The 23685-nt window shown below is 41.7% G+C and overlaps 1 protein-coding gene across 1 annotated transcript; it reads right to left on the bottom strand.

Annotated features, from left to right (window-relative positions):
* Nucleotides 1–1210: 1210 nt before the first annotated feature.
* Nucleotides 1211–23289, bottom strand: MYL1 (myosin light chain 1). Its single transcript, XM_073304766.1, has 7 exons — nucleotides 23105–23289; nucleotides 9345–9372; nucleotides 6077–6220; nucleotides 3546–3719; nucleotides 2920–2997; nucleotides 2233–2286; nucleotides 1211–1513 (listed from the first exon to the last, which is right to left on the bottom strand). Exons 1-6 carry the CDS (start codon nucleotides 23240–23242, stop codon nucleotides 2258–2260), a joined length of 591 nt encoding a protein of 196 aa, XP_073160867.1. The 5' UTR covers nucleotides 23243–23289; the 3' UTR covers nucleotides 1211–1513; nucleotides 2233–2257.
* Between the last annotated feature and the right edge of the window lie 396 nt (nucleotides 23290–23685).

The raw sequence follows: 23685 nt of genomic DNA on the forward strand, positions 1-23685 counted from the left end.
TTCTCTGGAATGACAGGCCCCCAATCCTGTAGTTATAAATAATTTGCCAGAATTTGTCTGAGTCTTTTTTTTTTTTTCCCCTTGCCTTTTTAGGGCAAAGTTAAATAAAGAAACACTGTCTTTTCTCTCATCAGATGAGCACACGTGAACTGGGTGGCTTCTTCTCTGGTGCATGCAGGAAACTCAGTAAATTACCTGCTGACTGAAGTCTCCATGCAAAAATAATTCAGAGATGAATTTGTCCACGTTGGTCTGCATGTTAAGGGTTTAAATAGAAGTTCTTTCTGAAGACTTAGAAACCAGGCACCTGTCATTTCTCCAGCTGGTTGACATGTTAAGGATTATTGTCACTCTCCACTCCTCCTCCTCCCTGTTGCACCTGCTATCACTTGAATTATAGGCATTTCATACATAGTAACTTAAGACGGTTAAGTCAGACTGTAATAGAACAAGCTGACACTCCGATAGGGGATTAAAGCAGCTTTATGAGTGCCCAAGGAAAAGGAGCTACATTTAAGGGAGAGGCATGCCAATAGCGCAGCAGCTTTCGGATTTAATTACTTTAATTGTCAGTGCTGAGTGTGTGGCCACATACTATAAATGATATGAAGTTAATGTGACTGATCCATTGCCATTAACAGTCCTTGATATGTTTCTGATCACTTGTTCTGTTCACCAATTGATCTCAGGTTGGAGGACCACGTTCCTTCCTCTCTAAATGGTATTTTGGGGCCTACTCATTGACCTCGCCTCTGTTTGTGAGATTACTGTCCCATTATCTTCGTGTCTCTTCTTGGGTCGTGTTGGACATGTCTAGGAGTGAGACTTGGGTGTATGGGCAGGAGGGGGAGGATGAAAAGGTTGGCGCGACAGCCGCACCCGTCTACTGTAGACTGGTGAACTGCTCAAAGACTTATATGGATGCCACCATTCAAGGCATTCTGACAATAACCATGACTCTTCTCCAAAGAGTGACTAGGTGCTAACACAGGGGAGTGGCTCTCCAATTGCCCGTCTCCCAGCCCCAAGAGAAAACTGCTTTGATTCAGATGAAGCAAACCAACCCCTGAAGAGAACTATTTTTTCACAACACTTTATTTTATGAAATACAATATACAGAGAAAATAAATTAAGACTTGAGAAGTGTTGTGAATGGGATCTGAACAGCCTGGTAGAAAGGAAAGACTTTATAGCCACAGACTGACCACAGGGATTTATTGTCACATTTTTCAAGGGGATACATTGCTTCATGGCAAACAACATGGAAAGAGAAATAATTGGGCTTGATACCTGTACAATTTATTCCATCTAGCTTGCCTCAATGTTCAATTTATGAAGCATAAGTATGATTGAGAGGGAGACACCTACTGATTAAAAAACATTGCTGTGGTGGGAGGCATATAGTACAGTCCTGTGTGGTTTCTATATTGATGGTGCTGGATGGAAGAAGAATTTTACTGAGGCAAATCTCATTGAGTGAAGTGCATTCTGGTCTTCAGAGTCTAGACTTTTTCTGGGAAGGAGAGAGGGAAGAGTTAGATTCCATGACATCTCTTCTCTTCTAGAAGCAAGCCTTGCAAACTGACATGCCATGCATTTTATTTCTTAGTTTTGGATCTCAAAGTGTCTTGTTATTTGTGGTAATGTTGAAGATTCATGTACTACCTGGAAATGTTTATCTCCAATGATATTATAACCATTGCAATAGTTGTTTTTAAATAACTATTTCATTTAGTTTCAGGAGCTATTGTCTGTAATTCATACAGGTATTTAAAGTTCACTGCCCTCTCTTTCATGTTAATCTACAAGTTTGTTGAAAGAAGAGGTAGGATACAGTAAGTCTCAAGGAGCTGTTTTTATATAGTAAGCTCTTGTATATCACAGTGAAGATAAGTAGATGTCACTACTTAAGCCTCAGCAGTTTCATGTTAAGTGATAAGTTTGCTATTTAATCATTTCACAGATTGGGAAACTGAGGCTGAGGTTAGGGGACTTGCCCATGGTCATACCACAAGTCAGTTGTAGAGCTGAGACTGGAACCAGAGAATTCTGACTTCCAGTTCCTTTCCACTGCCACTGGACAACACTCCCTCCCCTTATTTGTATAGCAGGAGACTGGTATTTATCATCACTTGGGAACCACTATCCATTACTGCTGGCTGCATGCAGATGGAAAGCCACTAAACAAAGCGCCTAAGGGAAAGATAAAACATGCAAATCAGAGGGACATACCGTATTTATATTTTGTGAAATCCATTTAAAGAGACATGATGTGTCTTACAAATGCTGTGGAGTAATGCAGATTTGATAGAGAATTAGTGGGGTGGGGGAGTGTTATTTTAAAGGTATTTCACAGATTAAACAGTTTTGAGGAGCTCCAGGCACTAATGCTCTATTTGTTTTAAGATAAAATGTAGTACTAATCAGATTGAGCTGCTGATAATTTTATTACAATCTTAGTCTTCAATGCTGTGCAAGTCAAACTCCCCTCCCACTATACTGTGACACAACTGAATAAGTGCCAAATCAAGAGTTGTCTCGAAGCATTGGCTTTGGTTAACTGTACTTGCAGTCAGAACTCTTCCTAAGTAAGAAACTCTAGGCCAAGTTTAGTGTTGGCCCAAACAGAAGCAATTTATGCCATGGCTGAATTTTAGCCCTTTATTTTCATATCTTGATTTCTGGCTGAGCATGTTGAATGCAACCATTTAGCAATCACTGCTAACAAGCTGTCTTTTGGAGTAATCCTTTTCATTATACCTTGTCTAACTGATGTATCTAGAAGGCTCATTGACTCACTCACTGATTATTGGCATAAAGGATTTCACCATTAAAAACAATCAGTTACGAAGATTTCTGAAAGAAATACCAAATCTACAGCAGAAGAGAGTGCTGAGGTTATTAATTATTAATACCTACCCTCATAGTTGATGCAACCATTAGAGTCTTCCTGTCCTTTTAGCAGTTCTTCTACTTCTTCCTCCGTCATCTTCTCCCCTGAAGCACAGACAGAATTGGGTTGGTTTCCACATTCCATAGACTCTCAGAAATCATGTTAAACTTGCATCTATTCCAGCCTCTTTGGTCAGTTATCATGAGTTCCTTCTATCCTCAAAAATGTTTTGTTTCTCTCCTTCCGCCCCCCCCCCCCAATTGTTGTTCACCTTTCCTTGTAAGGTCTGCCATCCAAACTCCCAGAAAGAGTGTACTCACTATTCAACAAGATGTGGAAGCCTCTGCCATTGGCCGAATAACTTTATGTCCCTGAAAACTACAGCATTGTCTCGTGTCTTTTTTTTTATTTTTTTTTTATAATGTCTTAGACTGAGCCTCGAAATAGTAAAAATATTTTTGCCTTAGACTCTAGACTGGGTTGTTAGTCTTTGTCCTTTTATGCTATCATTTCCTGTAGAATACTTGCTAGTCTAGCTGTATAGTCCTATGCCTGTCTCAGCACTGATTGTAACACCCCTTCCCTCTCTGTCTTATGCCCTCTAAACAATTCTAGCTTTTCTGAGTCCCTCGCTGAAATGAAAATCCCTTACCCAGAGTAGCCAGTACATGACGGAGTTCAGCACCCATGACTGTGCCATTGCCCTCCTTGTCAAAGACACGCAGACCTTCAACGAAGTCTTCAAAGGAACCCTGTTCCTTGTTGTTGGCAGCGGCCTGCATCATGGGCAGGAATTCTTCAAATGTAATTTTCTTGGCATTCATCTCTGGAAAGAAAGTGTTTAGTTATTATAACACTACAGGAGACAAAGCCATTCCATAGAATTCTCCTGAATCTGCATGCTGGAATAAGAAAGGCTCTCCCATCTCAAGCATCCCTTCTTTCCGCATTACCTCTATCGGCTTTAATCCTGTTTCTTTCCCCATGCCTTTAACAATCCCACTGCCATATGGATTCTAGTTGTTACTATCATGGAAGTTCCAGTTAAGGTTACAGTCTGGTGTTTGTTAAGACCACTGTTCCACCCTTCTTTTCACTTTTTTAAAAATATTATTCTTTTGGAATGGAAGGTTTCCAGCCAGTGGTGGATTTTGGCATGGCCAGGAAGACTGTTCTGGGAGCAGGGCTGCAGGACTCAGTACTGTGAAGATTCTGGGCAGCGCTGCAGTTGATAGGGCAACTATAATTTACACAGGCCCCACAGGGTTGTCTAAATTATGCCAGAGGCTTCTCCAGTCCCCAGATCCGCCCAAGACTGGGGGGGTGCAAAGGTGCCTTAAAGCCACTTTATACCCCAACCCCAGAGGTGAAAGTAAGCCAGTCCAGTCCGGTGTACCGGTAAGAGCCAGTACGCCGGGCTGCATCGGCTTCCCTGGTGGTGATTTAAAGGGCCCAGTGCTCCTACTACTGCGGGGAACACCGGGCCTTTAAATCCCCGTCAGAGCCCGGCTCCAGCAGCCAGGCTTCGGCAGTGCTTTAAAGGCCCCCGGGGTCCTGCCACTGCGGGGAGCCCTGGGCCCTTTAAAGCACTGCCCAAGCCCCGCTGCCAGAGGTGATTTAAAGGGCCAGGGGCTCCCTGCAGCAGCCAGAGCACCGGGCCCTTTAAATCCTTGCCAGAGCCCGGCTCCGGCAGCAGGGCTCCAGCAGGGATTTAAAGGCCCGGTGCTCCGGCAACTACGGGGAGCCCCCGCCCGAACCCAGCTCCGGTGGCGCTTTAAAGGCCCCCGGGATCCTGCCACTGCGGGGAGCCCCGGGCCCTTTAAAGCACTGCCCAAGACCTGCTGCCAGAGGTGATTAAAAGGGGCCGGGGCTCCCCGCAGCGGCTGGAGCACCGGGCCCTTTAAATCCCTGCTGGAGCCCTGCTGCCCCTACTGGTAGCAGTGGCAGGACTCTGGCACTTTAAAGGGCCTGGGGCTCCCCGCAGCGACCGGAGCACCGGGCCCTTTAAATCCTCGCCAGAGCCTGGCTCTGGCAGCAGGGCTCAGGCGGGGATATTACAGACTCTACTGGCTATTACAGACTCTACAGTCTATATTACAGACTCTACTGGCTTTGCTACCAGAGCTTGTTAATTTAAAAAAGTCTTATGAACATGCACCTACACAGCACATCTACTTAGGTTTATGCTTAAGACATCATTTTAAATTTCTCACGACATTAGCAAATTAAACCCAATCTCTTTTCAAACCAAGCAGAAGCACTAGTCCTCAGTGAGGCCCACATCGAGTGGTTTTTAATTAAAGCATAGCTGCAATATAGAGATTTTTGCCCAAACTTTAAAACATGTGGACTCAGGTGAAACATAGTGGATGGCTGTTATCCAAGAGCTTTGAGCATATGAATGCAGTAGTGTAATAGAAACTGTTCTACTATTTCACTTTAAGTCACTATCTTTTATTGCTAAAGTAATTTAAAAGCACTCCGAGATTTAATGTAACCTAAATGATACCTTAAGCCAGGCTATTAATAAATCGAGACGGCCTTTCATGTTCACTGTTGCCTTTATCTTTGAAGTGAGCAATGCCAACAGAAATGCCTAACAAAAGAAATGTGCCATTTCACTGAGTGCTGGTTAAAATAAGACTCCCCATTTCCATGTTAAACTCTACATGCCAGCTCCTCAGTTGGTGTAAGTCAACCACTGAAATCAGCAGGGTTATGCTGGGGATCTAGCCCTATTCCCCTGTGAGAACCTCCATTTTGGCCGACACACCAGGTACTGAATTGGAGAACCACCAGAGCTAAAAGCATGAGGTAAAGCTTAAGGTAAAGCTCTGTAGCTGGGGCTGTAACAGACTCCTATACTCTGTGATCGGACAGAGAGTGGGGCCTGGAATACATACTCACCAGTGGGTAACACCTACTGTAACCTGGTATCCAAATGATCAAAAATGGATTCTCCTCAAAGCCTAAATCGGAATGCCCAATCCCCCTCTGTAAATCTACTCCCACCTTTCTCCTCAAACAGATCTAGGAACAATTCAAGTTTTTCTGGTGAAGAGGTTTTCTTACCCAACTAGCAGAATGACAGCTGCCACCCCCAGCCATTGTGACCAGTGCCATTCCCTAACTAGCTGGGGAGGCATTTCCTCATTAGGCGCCTACAGACTGTAGGACAGTTACCTTCCTTGCTGGGGTTGCCCAGGATCTTCTTGATCTCATCATTTGTAGGGTTCTGTCCCAGAGCACGGATGATGTCACCAACCTGGCTTAAGACGATCTTGCCTTCACCTGTCCTGTCAAAGAGGAGGAAAGCATCCTTGTAGTCTGCAAGGAGAAAATGAGAGGGTTAGATGAGATGGGCAGCTCAGTATTAACTAGCCAGTATTGACCAAGACATGGGGCCAGATTCTCTGCTAGTGTAACACCACTGAAGTCAATGGAGTTAGGCCACAGAGACTTTGGCCTATGGTCTCAAGCAAAACTTCACATCCTATGACATGTTAGTATCACTATTTTTAACCCTTCATCTCTTTCCTGGTTCTAATAGCCAACAGTAGTTTTGTAATTGTCCCATGTGGTTACCTTAAGTGCCAAGGAAGATAAGCTGGCTATAAATGTCTCCATTCATGAACAAGTTTCTTAACACAGCCAATCACTGGAAGGTAAAAAGTTCTTGAATACTCTATTTGATTTTATTTCACCAAGGGCATGAAAACCTTTGGCAAAAGCTCCTTGCAGTACAAGAGCTCTGTCTGCTTTGAAGAACACTGACTGTGACTCAGCAGAATGGCTGTTAACATGAAATCTGACACATCTGAATTTTACCCCTTGCCTTCTCTCACAATGTTGTATTGCTATGAAATGTCTCTCCACATCTGTCATTTCATATTCTATAGCACCATCCTGGGCGGGTCATTCCCATATAACAGATACCCAAGGAGTCTGTCTTTCTTTCTTTGGCAGCCCTTGTATAGTTTTTCATGCCAGTACATTCTGACTGAATCAAATCTGCCCCGAGATGACAAGTGTCCATTTGACAAGGCCAGTTGACACCTTGGAACACCGACACTTTTCTCAGTCTTCATATTCAACTGCTATACTCCACTTTAATAACCTTTATTTTGTGCTTTAATAGCATTGGGATAAAGAACTTAGCTAAAGATCCATCTCAGTTGACTTTGTTTTGTCAAGAATGCATCTTCTATGCTATAGATCTACTGTAATTTAACAGCAAAAAGTTTGACCATCCTGTGTGTTAAGTGCAATGTGGACTAATTGTGTATTTCACTACAGCAGCTTATTCATTTTGAAAACGCATTTTGGAGGAAGGCATCAACTGCACTGTATATAGGTGGCTGTTCTTTCTGTCTTGGGACAGACTTAGGTCAATAAGCCAAGTGCCAAATTGTCTTCATTCATCTTTCTGGGGGACACGTGAAACTGATGTATTTTGTGCTAACTCCACATACAGTCTGCCTGGAGGAGTCTTGCTACCCAGTAAAACTGCTGATGCAGTATGTGGTTCTGCTAGACTGCAATAGAACACGTCTGGAATTAATCCCCTTCCTGTCTGATGTGTTGAGACCTACAACACATTGCTGCTAGCCCTCTCCCCTCACTCCCCTTTTACAGCAGGCTATACAATTTGGACCTTTTAGAGTTGTACAAAACAGCATCTTGCAATCTACAGACTTTGTATTGGCTGTTTCCGAGAGATGGAAGTCAATGGAACTTGACCGATTTATGCCAGCTGATCTGGTCGTTCGTCTTGTGTGTTAAAGATATTTATCCAGAGCTAAGTTTAAAATGTGACTCTTTTTTTCCCATTAGCAAAAACACACTGAGTGTTCCAAGACCGAATTTTTTCCTCTCTTGATATTTTTTTTTTAAATCCAAAAAGGGTTTAATATTCATTGATGCAGCTTCCCAGTTCAGTGAAAAGGGCCCAATTACAGTCTCTCACTGACACTCCCCCACCCCCTGACCCCCGCAATGTTCCTCCCTTGAATTCTATGGAGCCAGTCCTCATTTATACTGGTGTAAGCAAGTCCAAAATCTGGCCCTGAACAGTGTTATGCTCAGCTGCTGATTCTGTAATATGCCTGAATAGTTGTAATGGGTAGGGTTAATGTATTCTGTTTTCCAAGTGGCCTTTAATTGCTCCATTACTTGGATCAGTCATCACAACTTTGCAACAGCTGGCTACTTTGCAGGACGGAGACTGGAAAAGCAGGATGGAGGCTGGAAAAGCTGTTGCTTTGTTATACACAAGCATTCTAGTTGACACAATTTTTCCATAACCATTCCCAACCACTTTGTGAAAGTACCCTAGTTATAATTAGGGATGAGTCCAGATCAACCCACTTAGTGATCAGGAGTGTTTGGAACCAGGGGGCCTAGTTCTGATTACATGCTGGTGTAACTCATTTGACTTTGATAGTTACTCTCATTTAACTCTGGTTTTACCGAGAGTGGAATCAGACCCTGGAAGTTCAGATTGAGACTTCATGATTTAGGTCTGTCTTTTTAGCTGAAAGCTCTGATGAATTTTCCCTTTCTGTCACTTTTGATTTCTAGTTGATCCTTTGTACCTCACCTCGAAACAGAAGGTATTCACAGCAGGGATCAAATTCATTTTGTACCGGGTTTCGCTGTTTTTAGCCTACATTATACTATGTAACATAACCAAAATGTGTCCATTAGGATATTTAATAAACATTCCTGGAGCAGATTTTAAGCTCTTTAAAGGGGAATTTCTAAAACTTCGGGATTTGAGCCAGACCTGTTTAGGAAGACTACAGGTTTAACTGAATAATCCTGTACCTTGCTAGCTACTGATATAGAAGCAGGAAATATAGCAGCAAGCATAGGATAGCAATACATCCAGATTATTATACGCACCAGTATACATGAATAATTTGCTAACTATTTCCATGCTTCATAAGTATATTTGCAGCAATATAGCTCTCTTTTTTTCCCCCGTATCATCTCCCAGCCAAGAGTGACAAGCAGGTATTTCATAGAGCTTTTTAATCTTCCATTAATGTAAATAACAAATCCAGTGTAACTGCAGCTAAGTTAATTTTTCAGCTTCGCTTTTCCCTTCTCATGGTGTCAGCCTAGTTTCCTATGATTAAAAACTGCTTCTCAGCATCCATTTGACACATCAATGACACACTTTGAAGAAGATGTACCAGGTACAGGAGGCAATATCAGGGGTCCTCTTGGATCCATGTACCTGGCAGATTAGGCAGAATGTAAGCATTCAAATAAGTGACCTGGAAATCTAGGGTCAGATCCTTAGCTGGTATAAGTCAGCATGACTCCTGTGTCATTAGTGGTTCTATACTGATTTATATCAGCTGAAGATCTGTCTTCCTGTCTTCCTTAAGGTTAAACTTTATCAGAATGCATGTGCAGATATATTATTGGCTGTCTTGTGACTTACCATCCTGCTGCTCCTGGGAGAACTCGATCTGTTGGAAAGAAATCAATCACAAAAATAGCTTTTAAAAAAAGGGGGCGGGGGACCTGTTGGATTTTAAAGCATCCAACTACCTCCATGAATCATCTTTCAAAGATCCAAAAAATGAGCTTATCTGTCCAATTCTCAGGAGTAGCTCGAATACCAACAGGGCTAGCAATGGAGAAAGTTCTGGTTAGACTAGGGAACGTCTAGTATTTGGTAGTCTATTACCTCAGTACTACAGCAGTTAAATTCCTGTTCTACTTACCGGCAACCTGGTCAGCACTGAAGGACTGCAGTTGGGAGGGAAAAAAGAGAGAGAAAAAGAGAACTAGTACTGTTGAAAATGCATTGATAGAAGAAAGAAAATAGCACAAGGTAGCGGAGAGTTCTAGCATCCGTGTCCTGCCCAGTGTAACTAAACCATGACAAGTCATATTAGCAAGTGTCTGCTTGGGTTTTTTTGGTTTTTTTGGGGTTTTTTTTTTAAAGCATCTTAAGACTATTTAAAGATTCTGTTGAAATGAAAATCTAGGGCTAAACCAGGGCTGCAGCTTAAGCAATGAATCAAGTGTCTCTTAACAAACAGAGAAGTTGTTAATGTACTTCCAGGCCATTAATCATTTTACTACAGACACACAACATTAAGATCATTTGAAGTATCATTGCTTAACCAACAGCTCAGCATTAGGATAACAAATAAACCTATACATTAAAGCCTCCTTGTTTTTAAATTAGTTGTTTATCAGCACTTTGTTCCTAAGGTAATAATTTATTATATGGTTCCTTTGCAACCACATCAGAGTGCATCATATACAAAAAAATTAGCATAGAATACTGCAATAGTATCTGTTCAGTGTAAAGTTATAGGAACTACACTGCTACCACTAACCAGTGCAAGAGACGAGACCAACTGGACAGCCTAGCAGAATCCATTAAGCTTCATTTTTCCCCCAAGGCCAAACTAAAACTTTAGAGGTTCCTGCTTGCTTGACTTCCTACCTCAAACCAAATGCTTTTTCTGGCCTCCTTTCCTCCTACAGCTAACCCAAACTAGAAGCTAGATACACGGATTAAAATGATTGGCTCACTATTAAGAATTATCTTTCCTGTGGACCCACCATGATTGAGATGGTTGGAAAAGAAGAAGAGCAGACGGGCTGGAGGAATTGGCCGAGGGCTTCTTGAGTCCCTGAGAGAGTGGTCCTTCCTCCCTCGCTTTTCTTCTTCTTATATATGTGAAGGGTGTGACATCACAACCAGCTCGAGTGTCAGAATGAAGCGGCCACTCCCCTTGTAGAGTTCTTTAGCTTTCTTAGGGCAAAGAGAGAGATCCATTTCTTGACAGACATTTTACTGGGGCTATTTTTAGGTGGCCAGAAAGGGGCAGGGAGTGACAAGATTCAGTGAGGTTTGAATCTTGTCAGCACTTTCTAGAGCTGTAACGTAAAGAAGGAATATTTCTTCTCAACCTGCTTGGGGCTCCTCTTTCTGAGGAGCTCGTATTTGTTCCACAGGCTATAAAGTCAGCCACAGAGAGGGAGGAGCTCTGTGTCTGTCCATCTGGCTGGTTTTACATTTTCACATACAGATTCTTGACTCCCCAGAAAGCTGTGGGTACTTGAACTGGCTGAGGTTTTCCAGCCAGCAGACTTGGTGCCTGTTCCAAAGCCCATTGAAATCTATGGAAAGACTCCTATTGACTTCAGCTGGCTTTGGATCAGGCCTTTCTTATGCCAGTGTGGTGCTGCAGATGGCCGTTATGATGTGAAGAGGGCTGGTCTGTAGAACAATTATTGGTTTAGTTCTGACGTTAACAATGTAAATGTTGATTCTGAATGACTAGCTGATCCATCCTGTCTTTCCTTTAAAGGTTGACTTGACCTACTGAGCCCAGTATCTCAATACACATTTTTAATGGAAAAATTATCAGAATGTTTAGACCCTCTCTATTGCTGAGGCTGTAATTGAAGTTAATGGTTTGCATGCCAATGAGTAATTCATTTTTGAGGCACTACGGATTTCCCAGTCTCTGCTTCTGTTGAGGTCTGTGTTCCACAGGACTTCTTTATGCACAGCAGAGTGAAGCCAGGTTGGGGCTTGCATGGCTATACTAACTCCTTCCTAATGACATTACAGGACGTGATGGACATATATAGTATGTTGCCTGACCCACTAATATGGAGGGAATGGGCAGACTAGATGGTTTATTTTTCTCTGGGTCGTTGGTATCTGTTGGGCATGAAGAAAACATTAAGTGGTATGTGACCCTAAACCCCTAAAATTATATTTCCCAACTGATTGTTTTATTTCAAAGCTAGATAAGGGTGACATTAGGCCAAAGGTTCTCCCAACGTCTTCGACTATGTGTGGAAAATGATGCTTGAGAGTGTGAGGAAAGAAAAGACAAGGGGGAAAAATCAACCGGGTGAGATTCCACCCATCCATGGCAGCAGTGATGGATTGGAGCCTCCACCACTGAGTGGGGGCAGGAATCCCTCCATCTGTCCAGAAGGAGCACCAGAAAGCAAATTGTATAGTTCCCTTGTGGGGCAAGGGGAGAGGGTCGTCTTCTGATGGGAATGAGGGGAGCTCGGGAAGGTTTTGTTGTACTGCAGGGGGAATTAACACACTTTTCCCAGTGATGGGGATGGGGGTCTGAGTAGAGTGCCTGTAAATGGTGGGATGGAGAATGGACAGGAGAGGAGAGGACCTCATGGCAGGCTAGCCAGTGGAGAAGTCCCAGATGTGTACTGGGAAGGAGTGGTAAGTGGCACAGGTCTAGTCACCCTGGTGACTGCATCCAGTAACCAGAGGAAAGACTAGCCCACACCTCCGAACTCAAGATATGAGGTGTCCTAAAAAGCCCGGGAAATTTAGCTCTGAAGCTTTCCCTTCACCTCATGGGAGGGCCTGTGGGTAAAGTTATTGGACAAATGGGACCCGATGATCTGAATTCAAATCCTGGCTTTCATTCTAACCTGCTGTATGTCACTGAGCAGGTTCATTGAGCTTTCTCTGCCTCTGCTTCTCCACCTATAAAACGTGGTAAAGGAATTTGCCTTTTTTCACTGGGGACTGAGTTAGTTACATTAATGATGAGTGTGACTTTGTGTCTGAAACGTTTCCTGAACATGAGAAGTGTGTTGTTATGAATTATTATGGTATATTATTTATTTATTTTATATAAGTGAGGGTGGGCAGGGACGTATCCAGGATAGATAGTAGTAGTGTTTGGATTGTGGGGAGCTCATTTGCATGATCTACCCACGGCCAATCAGCTCTGTGAATCCCAAGTGTGGAGGTTGGATTGCCCTCGTACACTGGGCTGAGGCTCTTGTTTAGGAGTCCGATGACACCTTAAAGACTAACAGATTTATTTGAGCATAAGCTTTCGTGGGTAAAAAACCCCACTTCTTCAGATGTTTCGCTTAGCCCAGTTTTCTGATGCATTGAGATGCTGTCAGATCCCCAGTGGTTGTAAACTGGCATATCTCTGAGGTGGAGCTACACTGATTCACACCGGCTGAGGATGTGGCAGAAGAAGTAAGAACGCTGTGAACAGAGCTTAGCTGTAGATTCTGATTGGTTAATGCGGATGGGGCAGTTGTGGGGGGGGAGAATGGGAACTTTTAAAAAATTATTACCACCTCTAAATATTACTCAGTGGGTTACTTCAGCTAGTCTCAATGCAGCGTGTTGCTGCTTATGGAATGTAAAATTCGGTCCCAATCTTAGCCATTCACTGCCTAGCAGAGTTGGCTGGAAAATGTTCCACTGAAAAGATTTTTGCCACGGGAAAACATGGAGTGTTTTTTCAGTGAAAACATTAATGAAAACGTTATTGCATTTTCTGACCTGATCTATGGCTGGCTTAAAAACTTCATCCAAAAATATTTTTGATGAAAACTAAAATATTTTGGACATAAATTTTCGTATTACATTTTATTTTCAATCTATTCTACTTCCAGAGGCTGGGAGTTATGTGAAGAGGGGATGGATATACATGTAATCATTGATCCTGCAATCAGATCAATGGAGGCATAAGGGAGGCATTTTACAGAACTGACGATGGGATTGGCTTTGATGGACTCTGAAGGATGCTGCTGAATTGCATGGATTGATATATGTCTGAAATAAGGGTCTGATCCAAAGCCCCTTCAAGTCAATGAACAGACTCTCACTGACTTCAATAGGCTTTGGCTCAGAAGGGGAAATATAGGTATGCCAGAGACATTCCCCATATTGTTACAGATTCTAGATTAAAATGAACTAAGCAATATTTTAGATTTAGAAACAGATTCTGATATCTTTACTTATACCGAGTAATGCTAGGGTCAATTCCCCTGACTTTAATCAGACTGCTCCAGGAGTAAGATGCTTCTCCATTTGGGGAAGGGCAATGGAATGTGGCCTTCAGCGTGAAAATATTGCAAGAACATATTAAAACAAATTCAACATTGATTTTTAGTTTATTTCTCTTCATTTAACATGCTCTGTGGTCCTGTTTCAAATTCTGTCAGTGATGTTTGGTAACGTTTGCAAAATGTTCTCTGGCTTTTGATAGATCAGAACTTTCATGAGTAACTCTTTCTGTATTGTCAGACTACGTGATGACTACAGGACCCATGGGAAGATACTCACATTGCAGGGAAATTCAGAAAACAACAACAAAAATAATGAATGGCTGGAGGGATTGCAATGTATGGAGAGATCAAAGGAACTGAATTGTGGTCACTTTAGTCAACAATAATAATAAGTGAATAGATAACTGTCTAGATGCAGTTGAAGGATTTTAACACCAAAAAAGGGAAGGACACTGTTTAGGTCAGGGGTTCTCAACCTGAGGTTTGTGATCACTCGCTCCAATGTGGGATCCTGACTAGATCCCAAATTGAGAGAGTGGGAGTTCAAAGGGGGATGCAGCGTAGAAAAGGTCAAGAATCACTGGTGCAGTGTTCCAAGGGGGTAGGAGGGAGTTACAGTGCATGAAAAAGAACAAAGGGAAGTCCTAACACTGAGGTCTGTTAGATTGGGAAATACCCTCACCAAGGCACAATGGGAGCCCAACCACTTAAATAATTTTAAATCCAGATCGGACAAAGTACTGTAGGAACAAACCTGAACTGGCCAAGGGGTGTGGACAGATGAGCTACACCAATGCAATAGGCCATTTTCATCCCTAATATCTATGATATTCTCTACAGGCACAATGGCTGCTAAGTAGCATATTTGCAGGGTTTGCTTTTTTCTGACTTCCTAAGAATAAAAAATGACTATTGGCATGAAAGCAGGGAACCTGCTACTCTGCAAAGCCATTTACACTAGTGCAAAGTGAGGGAGAAACACTACCATTTTTGATCTGGTAGCACTTGCTTCACATTCACTTTTCACAGGGATAAATGCCTGCACAAGGTGAAAGGCCCTGGAGGATGAGGCTAAGATCTTTATATGTGGAAAGTTCATCTACTCCTCCTGTGTTTCCCCCACTTTTCTGGGCAGGGTCCATCTCTTTGTTATATTGACATACAGTGCCTAGCACAAAGGAGCCCTGATTGAGGCCGCTAGAAACTAATGGCTGGTCTACACTGGAAACACTTCAGCTGCACTGCTGTAGCCCTTTAGTGTAGACACTATCTGCACTGACGGGAGGGGTTTTCCTGATGGCATAGGTAACCCGTCTTCCCAAGAGGCGGTACCTAGGTCAGTGGAAGAATTCTTCTGTCAATTTAACTCTGTCTATATGGGGACTTTGGTCAGCTTAACTATGCTGCTCAAGGGTATGGATTTCACACCTCTGAAATCTAATTTTCTAGTATAGACCAGGCCTAATACAAGACAAATAACAATGAAGTCCAGGGGCCACTGGTGACATTGGTTTTCCACCAGCATGATTTCATTGATTCCAGGAGTGTTAAGGTGTGGAGAAACCAACTCATAAAACTCTTGAGACATTAAAATCACTAGAACAGGACTTGATAGGCGGTCCCTCATTGTAGTTCAAAATGCCATGTGTCTGGCAATGGCTTACCATATACTGGATGTCTCAGAGGAAGTTCTAAAGCCCCCAAAATATATTAATTGTTCAACATCATATATCGGGGGTGGGGGTGGGGGGAAATTTCACTGGACATCAGGTGGCAATCTGCTAATGCCCTGCAGCATGAGAACCGATCACCAGTAAAGTTCGACACTAACTGCAACTAACTGTCCTTTCCACTGCACCTACTTGGCAGAGACACAGAAGTCTACACGCCTTACTGAAGCCACAGTAGCCTCGCTAAAGAGCAGGGATCTGATTCTCCTCGCAGTTAGCCTGGTATCAAACTGGCATAACTCTGTTGACTTCAGTGGAGTTACTTCTCATTTACTTCTCATCACCAGTTCAAGGGAGAGGAGAATTAGGCCCAATGGATTTAACTCTGTCTTTTATCTGGGGAATAAACCTCAGGAGCAGATTAATGCCAAAGTAACAAAGGTTCTGGTTTTATAACAAGTCCCTGGTAATACAATAAAAGAAGGAAATAAAAACGAATTCATCTAATTATATCATCAGGATTGCCTCTATAAATATAAAAGGTCAGATGCATCCTTCAATCTAATGGACCTACGTACAGATAAATTTATTTTTTAAAGTCTTTGCGTGCAAAGTCAGAAATACATTACAATACCGACACGGCTCCAACAACACTGCATATTATCATACTTGGCAGTTATGGAGCAACTTTTGGATGAAGCTAACTGATTAATTCATTTGCAGTCCTAAAATGCCTGAAAGTGAAATGTGGGACAGCTGCAGCGTTGATGGTATCATTTTGCACAGATTCCATTAGCTTTCCAGAGGGAAGTAGCATTCATTTGGCCTAATTTGTAAAAGTGTCCCTTTTCTAATTGCATTTGGCACTGCATGAAAATCTAGAGGATGTGAGTAGGAAATTCAATGCTGTTGACATCTAGTGATAGTCTCAAATGGATTCGTTGTTTTAATATGCCTCCCAGTGGTCATGTTAGTATATTAACGTTACTTGAGCGATTGCTGCTTGACATTAAAGTACTGTGTAATAGAGCTGGCTGGGAATTTGTTGACAAAAAAATTTGTGTCAGAAAATGCTGGTTTGTTGAAACCGAAACTTATCATGGGAAAGGTTCATGTTTGATCTATTTCTTGATTTGTAAACATTTTGAAAAAACAGCTGACATGGTTTGTTTTGACATTTTCAGAATGAAAAATTCCAACTTTCCCAATGGCTTTGTAATTCAAAATGTAAGCTGATTCGAATATAATTTGAGGACTTCAATACCTCAGGCACAGGTGAGGTTTTTCGCAGGAGTCGTGGGTGAGATTCTGTGGCCTGCGTTGTGCAGGAGGTCAGACTAGATGATCATAATGGTCCCTTCTGACCTTAGCATCTATGAATCTATGATTTTTTTTAAAGTCAGATTTGAAACAAATCTTTTTTTCCCCCCCCCCTCCGGATTTTCAGTCTGTGAAAACTTTTGAGATTTTTGTTTTTTGTCCCCTTTGGGATGTGAAAATCTTTAAAATCTTCACTTTCCCCAGCCAGCTGTCCTGTGTAATGAGCCAGACAGTTGAAAGTTGCTCTTCGGGATCTAGTGTAAGATCCAAATATAACATCAGGGAAGTTGATGGAGAATTTCTAGCTGTGGCTATTTCATATCTCCTTACAGATTACTTGTTTCTTTACTGCTCATTCGCTAAATAAGTAACCTTCCTCTAACTAGCTTATGTGAGCTCAGCTCATTCTTTTAACTTCTCTCACAAAGGGTGTTACAATGATGTTCCAGTGAGTGGAGCAGTTTCAAACTATTGATTTTTTTTCTTCTTTTTTGCTTTAATTGCTATTATCAGCAAAACAGGCTATTCTGAGTTTTGGACAATTTAGCCCGTTGTGTAATTTGCCTTAATTTCCATTATTCCTGGCCAAAAAAAAAAAATGTGATAAATGCCTTCAGAAGTTCACAATTGGTACTATTCTCTTGTTTTAAACACCACTGAAGTATGCCAGATGTGCATCATGGCACAAACTATTTTTCAAACAGTTTTTCAGGCTAGCAAACACGGGAATGAGAGATTTGCTACAAGTAAAGCCAGGTTTCACCTACGGGAGGCTCCTTGCACAGATGAAATTATGAAAAATCTGAGTTGAACTCGCCCCCCCTCCCCCCAAAAAAAAAAAAAGTATTGTCTCATAAACTTTTGTTTTGGCAAAACTAGGTAGACTTCAACACGTCACCAGCGGTGAACTTTGTTTTTCACATGACAGGATTTCAGAATCTATCTGATTCTGATGTCCAGGTTATCCTCCGCATTAAGGCCACTTTGTCCAGCGCTACTAGTACAAACCAGACTTAAAGCTGGCATAGAGAGTCCTCAGCGGGTATAAAGCAGTTATAGCCTGGTGTGTGGGTGTGGGAAAGGGCATGGCTGAGTCTTCCCTGCCCCACAGTGGTCCCTATGTGCTGCAGCATCCCCTTGGTCAGACTTATATCAGGGGACTGGTTTGGTGTGGAGCCAGCATAGGATTGGGGAGTTCAAAAGTGTCTTAGTCACCTTTGAACATCCCCCTCCCACCCCCCCAAAAAATCCCTGCAAGTAGCCACTAGTGCCTGATCCAATATACAACTGAGTCCGTGGCCTTTGTTTTCATAGACTTCAGTGGGCATTGGATCGCGTCTTTGCTGAGGATCTGGACAAAGAGTCCAGAATCTACTAGTTGCAAAGGAAATCCTGAACTATTATTAACATTCCAGTTCCTTAATCTGCAGCACCAAAGGCAGTGAGTCTGCATTGTACTCTTTCACTCCACTGGCATTTGTGATCACACTAACCACGTAGTGGTTGATGTACTGAAGTTCTCCATCCTAGATGCTTTCTGTCAATGCATTTAGCAGTTACCTCTCTTGTTATACCCCTGGCAACGTCCATTCAGAGATGACCTGCTTGAGTAGTGAATGCAACAAGAGATAAAGAAAATTTGAGAACTACTTTATACCATCTTAAGAGTCATCTATAAAAGAAAAAAATTCACAGTTCACATCCATGCAACAGGTTTTCTTATGCATCATGCAGTAACCAGTTACCTAGGAGACTCTTTTTTTTTTAATTTGAAGATGTGTAGTCTAATAATGCTCACCAGGCTGGGGTTTCAGTCCTGATAATGACAGATTTCAGAGTAGCAGCCATGTTAGTCTGTATCCACAAAAAGAAAAGGAGTACTTGTGGCACCTTAGAGACTAACAAATTTATTTGAGCATAAGCTTTCGTAAGCTACAGCTCACTTCATCGGATGCATACAGCGGAAAATACAGTGGGGAGATTTATTCATTCCACTGAATGCATCCGATGAAGTGAGCTGTAGCTCACGAAAGCTTATGCTCAAATAAATTTGTTAGTCTCTAAGGTGCCACAAGTACTCCTAGTCCTGAAAATGTCATCTTTGGGAGGCCATGTTTCCAAAACAGATGTCATTTATAATGCTATAGCAGCAGATAGCCTTATTTTCTGTTGAGACATTGATCCTGGGACTAGTTCTCCATTGCCTTGAACCTTATGTAGGGAGTGCTGGTAGAGAAGGGTAGCAATTTACACTCACTTTGCACAAATGTAAATGATTACATAGGGTGCCAGAAAATGGAGAATCAAGCCCACTGTCTCCAGCACCTGGATACAAAAATATTGACATTGGGAGCTATGCTGGTGGTTCACTGATTGCTGAGGCGCTCTTGGAGGGGCATTTACAATTATAATTAAGTCAGAACACTAAGGCAGGTGAAGGTGAGGCTTCACAAATAGAACTCCCCCTACCTGCAAAGAGGGCCAAAATCTGTCCTGGATAGGAGAGGGTTGCCAAGTTGGGCACAGTGGGTATATCAAACAGCATGTTGGCAGTTCTGTGCTTTCTTGAGGACTAGCTATGATATGTACAGTTTTTCCATTTCTTTGCAGTGTAATAATACACAAGACAAGAATTTGATCTTATCCAGCACCTGTGATACTTTAGATAGCTCAAAATGCCTTTCAAGTAACTTAAGTACCACTACTGCAAAGACTGTAATACCATGCCCATGCGTGTACACAGAAGCAAAGCGTAATGTTATGCTGCACAATTCAAGCCTTTGTTTCCATTGGAATGGCTGGGAAAGAAAGTATTTGATGTAGCAGAAGCCTACTCTTTGTATTTAAGCAGTCTGTCAATGATACAAATGTCTGGTCGGTTGTATCTGTTTTAAGGTGTATATTCTCCTCTTGAGAGAGAGCATGAGTCAGCTAAAGTACCTCTACTCACCCAGGCCCAGATCCACAAAAGGATTTAGGCTCCTAACTTCCGTTGCAGTAATTGACTACTGAATATCTGTCTTCACATCCATGTCTGCAAGGATACTGGTATTCTTACGGAATTGACAAAACTTGACATTCTTTTCCTTAATCGCTACTGGTTCCTTTTGTGCACACTCTTGTAATTCTCATATGCATGCATCACTCGGTATCTCTGCCTTTGTTTATACATTCCTATTATGTTTGCTGTATCAACCTGTACACCTGATAATAAAATCATAAGTGCAGTAGTAATAAAAAGCTATAATAAAACTCCATCATTGAAAGGTTTGGGGAAACTGGGCTCCTGAATATTTGTTGTTCTCTGCATGGGGACAAAATAGAGCCTCACACATCTGAGCTGGAACAAAGTATGTCCTCATCTTCCTAATCCTATTTCCCCCATTTTTTCCCCAACCTTTCTCCCCTCAGTCATCATACACTAACCTGCTATCAGTCAAGAATGGGGCAGAGTTTAAGGAATATTCCCGTTTTAGACCAGCATCAATGTTAATCAATTTTACAGTCGATAGGTGGTGCTAGAAAGCAGTAAATTTGGCACCAGCCCCAGACAGCTCAAATGAGCTGCTACATATTTGTCTTTAACTGAGTTAATGTAAGATGAAAGGACTGCTGAGGTTAAGGAATGGGGTGAAATGTGTGCCAAGATTTTCAAAAGGGATTTTTGGGTGCCTTAATTTTTAGGTGTCCAGTTTAGGCCATCTTAAAGGGGGCTGGTTTTTAGAGGGTGGGTGCTCAGCACTTTCTGAAAACCAAGCCACTTTGAGGTCTCAGATAAGGTGCCCAACAGTCACTAGTCAGATTTTGAAAATCTTGTCCCGAGGCATTTTAAAATAATACTTACTGTATCTGATACATTTTTAAAGCAATAAACATCTGCCAGCTTCTGCTTCTTGGCCGTATCTCCTGATTTAAGGGCTTAGTTTTACAATAAAATAGGAAGCTCAGGTTGTTCATCAACTCCTGTTAAGAGTCTGGGTGGGAATTCTTAATTCTAGCAGCTTGAACGACAAGGGTGCCACACTTTTCCTGACATTTCTCCTGTTGAACTAGAAGGAGGCTGAATGTTCTTGTGATTAAGGCACTAGACTGACTCAAAAGACCTGTTTTTAATTCCTGTCTCTGCTACAAACTTCTTGTCACCCTGGCCAAGTCAAGCTCTCTATGCCTCAGTTATAGGGAAATATTTCCCTGCCTCTGTGAGGTTGTTGAGAAGTTAAATACACTAATGATTGAGAAGTTCTTTGGTGATAGGAGTCATAAGTACTTGGCTAGAGGGGAAGAAAAAGAGGGAGACACTTGTAGAAGTGGAGTCTATTGGTCAGAGCACAGAACTGGGGCAAGAAATACATTAAATCCATTTCTATTTTTGTCTCATATTCATTCTGTGGCTTTATGAAAGCCACCTAACATCTCTGACTCAGTTTCCACATTTGTAGAATGGGAATAATAATACGTACCTACCTCATACATGCTGCCTTATTAGTCTTTTTATTTTAAAAAGGAGGAGGGTCTCTTTTTATAAGCAGTCAGGATTTTTTTTATCCAGGAGGAAAGATAGAATTCTTTTATTCTAAAACATAACTATACCGAATATAAATGAGCCATGCTATGTTACCAATACCAATCAGACAAAACACAGAGCCCTGGCTTTGTTACCAATAACTATTTATCTCCATTTATCTATTTAACTATTTATCTTTATCTCATACAGAGCTGTATGAGCGAAGAACGGGATCATGCTGAACTGCTGTCGTGCCTGAGAGTGCAGCTTCCATGTTTTATATGGCAATGCACGATTGCCTACTTATGCAAAGATAGTTTAGCTGAGATTGCTGGGGTGGAAAATTCTATTTTCTCCTAATGAACTGGACACATGCAGCCATCAAACCAACTTAAATAATTTAGTAGAAAATCCATCCCACGTTCCTCCTCATAACTGGATGTTTGTAAAGTGAAAGGTTTAATCTAGTTTTAGAAAATATTGCCAAAGATGGTGGGTCTATATTCTTATCCTCTATTCTGACCATTCTGAGTATTTTAAAAAGGCTTTCAATTTTTGTTTCATTAATCAGCTCAGACTCAATATTTTGAGGAATGTAGTAGGTGTGTATTATTTTATCCTCGAACTTTTTTATTGTTTTAAATAAAATATTGACTTAACATTTAAGGTCAGGCTGTGAAAATTAAAGAAAACTTAAAAGATTTCAATAAACAAATTGAAAGTGTCTGAATAGTCAAATGTCAGGGAAACACCAAGCTGTATGTGTGGACTTAACCTAAACATAATTCATTATGGGGTTTTGTGGCTAAAATGAAAAGGGTTCTCAGAATTGTTTCTGTATCTTCTACACTTCAGTTCTCCATATTAGGCAGGACTTCTTATGTAGAGATTCCCAAATTGGTAATCTGACAAGAAGCTTCCCAGGTAGGTGGGGAATGACTATTTATAATGTTGCTCAGAGATATAGGTTGATCTATCTCCTTCCTCTTCCCCATCTCCCCTTTCCCAAATACAGAATTCCTCCTTGCAGACAGTTCTCTTTAGAGTGTCACGTAAAGAATCGACAACATTCAATTTAGCTTAATATTAGCATGCAAAAGCCAAAGAAAATGTGAGTTCAGATTAATCTGCAATCTAAGAAAAACCTCTGAAAGGCTTTTCCTGTTTGTTAGTTTCACTTTGGAGCAACTAGCAAATTCTGAACAAAAACATGTAGATGAGAAATATAGTCACTGAAACATTTTCCTTAAAGGTTTTCCACCTCATGATCTCATTTACTATAGGATCAATATTTGTAGGAGCAAAGCTAAAAGGAAATTGATGGAATTGCCAAAGTTATCTTTTATGGAGGATAAGCAAAGCAGCTGTCAAATAAATGCACCCAGGACTAAAGAGACAACAGCTGCTTCCTAAAATTTGGAAAGGAGTTCAGAGTGAAAGTTGCAAAGTAATGAGTCACTTTGAAACAGTGGGAATGAAGGAGTGGAGTTTGTAGTCTTACTAATTCAGTTTTCATGCATCTAATTGTGTGTGTCTTTTACCATTAAAAATTTCTTACATGGAGCTCCACCGAATAGACAATGACTCAGAGCCAGGCTGATGTTGACAAGATAAAAGCTATACTGGCCACTAGGTTAAAAATTTTTTGAACTTGCCAGGCTTTGCTTTTGCATTAAATTGCGTGCCATGCCTTCGATATTTCCAGCAATGTAAATACATAAAAAGCTCAGATAAATCAGAAAATCCATTCCGGTTACTCATTCATTTCACTGCTGTCTCACACCCACAAACAAATGCAAATGTTTACTGCAGGGATCTGCTAAATTTTCCAGCTTGTGTTCTGGGAGCTCTTTCAGTGACCACACAAGTTCAGCCATTTACCTTGATGCTCTTCAGATCAATGACTGGTTCTTTGGGTTTAGCTGGTTCTGGGGCAGGTGCTGGGGCGGGAGCCGGAGCCGGAGCCGGTGCTGGTGCTGATGCTGGTGCAGCTTTCTTAACGTCCTTCTTTGGTGCCATTTTGTTTGTTTTTAAAAAGTAAAGGACCCCAAAAAACCCTTAAGTGATTCCTGGGTCAGGAGCAGTGGTCGAGATGATCTACAGCCCAGAGCCTTGGAGGAGGACCCAATGTGTAAAACACTAAAAGGTCATATATATATTTCACTTAGTGCCTAATACAATCTTGACACATGCAGCTGGATTGGACAGTTTGCTAGTAAGGGGGATGTCATTCTCACTCAGACTATAAATGGCATATAAAGGGTCAGGGCTACGTCAGATCAGGGGACTTCAGTGGCCTTTTTTTAAAAGCCTCCCCTGCATTTTTTTTTTAATACATGAAAAGGAGAGAGAAATATGACAAAGACAGTTCCAGATCACTTGTTGACATTCAAATACAGATTGACTTGTACTCTTTCTTGGTAGAATTTCAGTTCTCCTGAAGTAATAAATCTGATTCCCCC

Source organism: Lepidochelys kempii, chromosome 11 (assembly GCF_965140265.1).
Source record: "Lepidochelys kempii isolate rLepKem1 chromosome 11, rLepKem1.hap2, whole genome shotgun sequence".
Lineage (NCBI taxonomy): Eukaryota > Metazoa > Chordata > Testudines > Cheloniidae > Lepidochelys > Lepidochelys kempii.

Bases quoted from the DNA above. Each gene is read 5' to 3' on its own strand.
- MYL1 (XM_073304766.1), bottom strand. From the start codon at position 23,242: ATGGCACCAAAGAAGGACGTTAAGAAAGCTGCACCAGCATCAGCACCA. The intron at 6,221-9,344 runs GTAAGTCACAAG...TTCTCCTTGCAG, and splicing joins CTCCCAGGAGCAGCAGGATG to ACTACAAGGATGCTTTCCTC. The intron at 2,287-2,919 runs GTAGGTATTAAT...ATTACTCCACAG, and splicing joins TGGTTGCATCAACTATGAGG to CATTTGTAAGACACATCATG.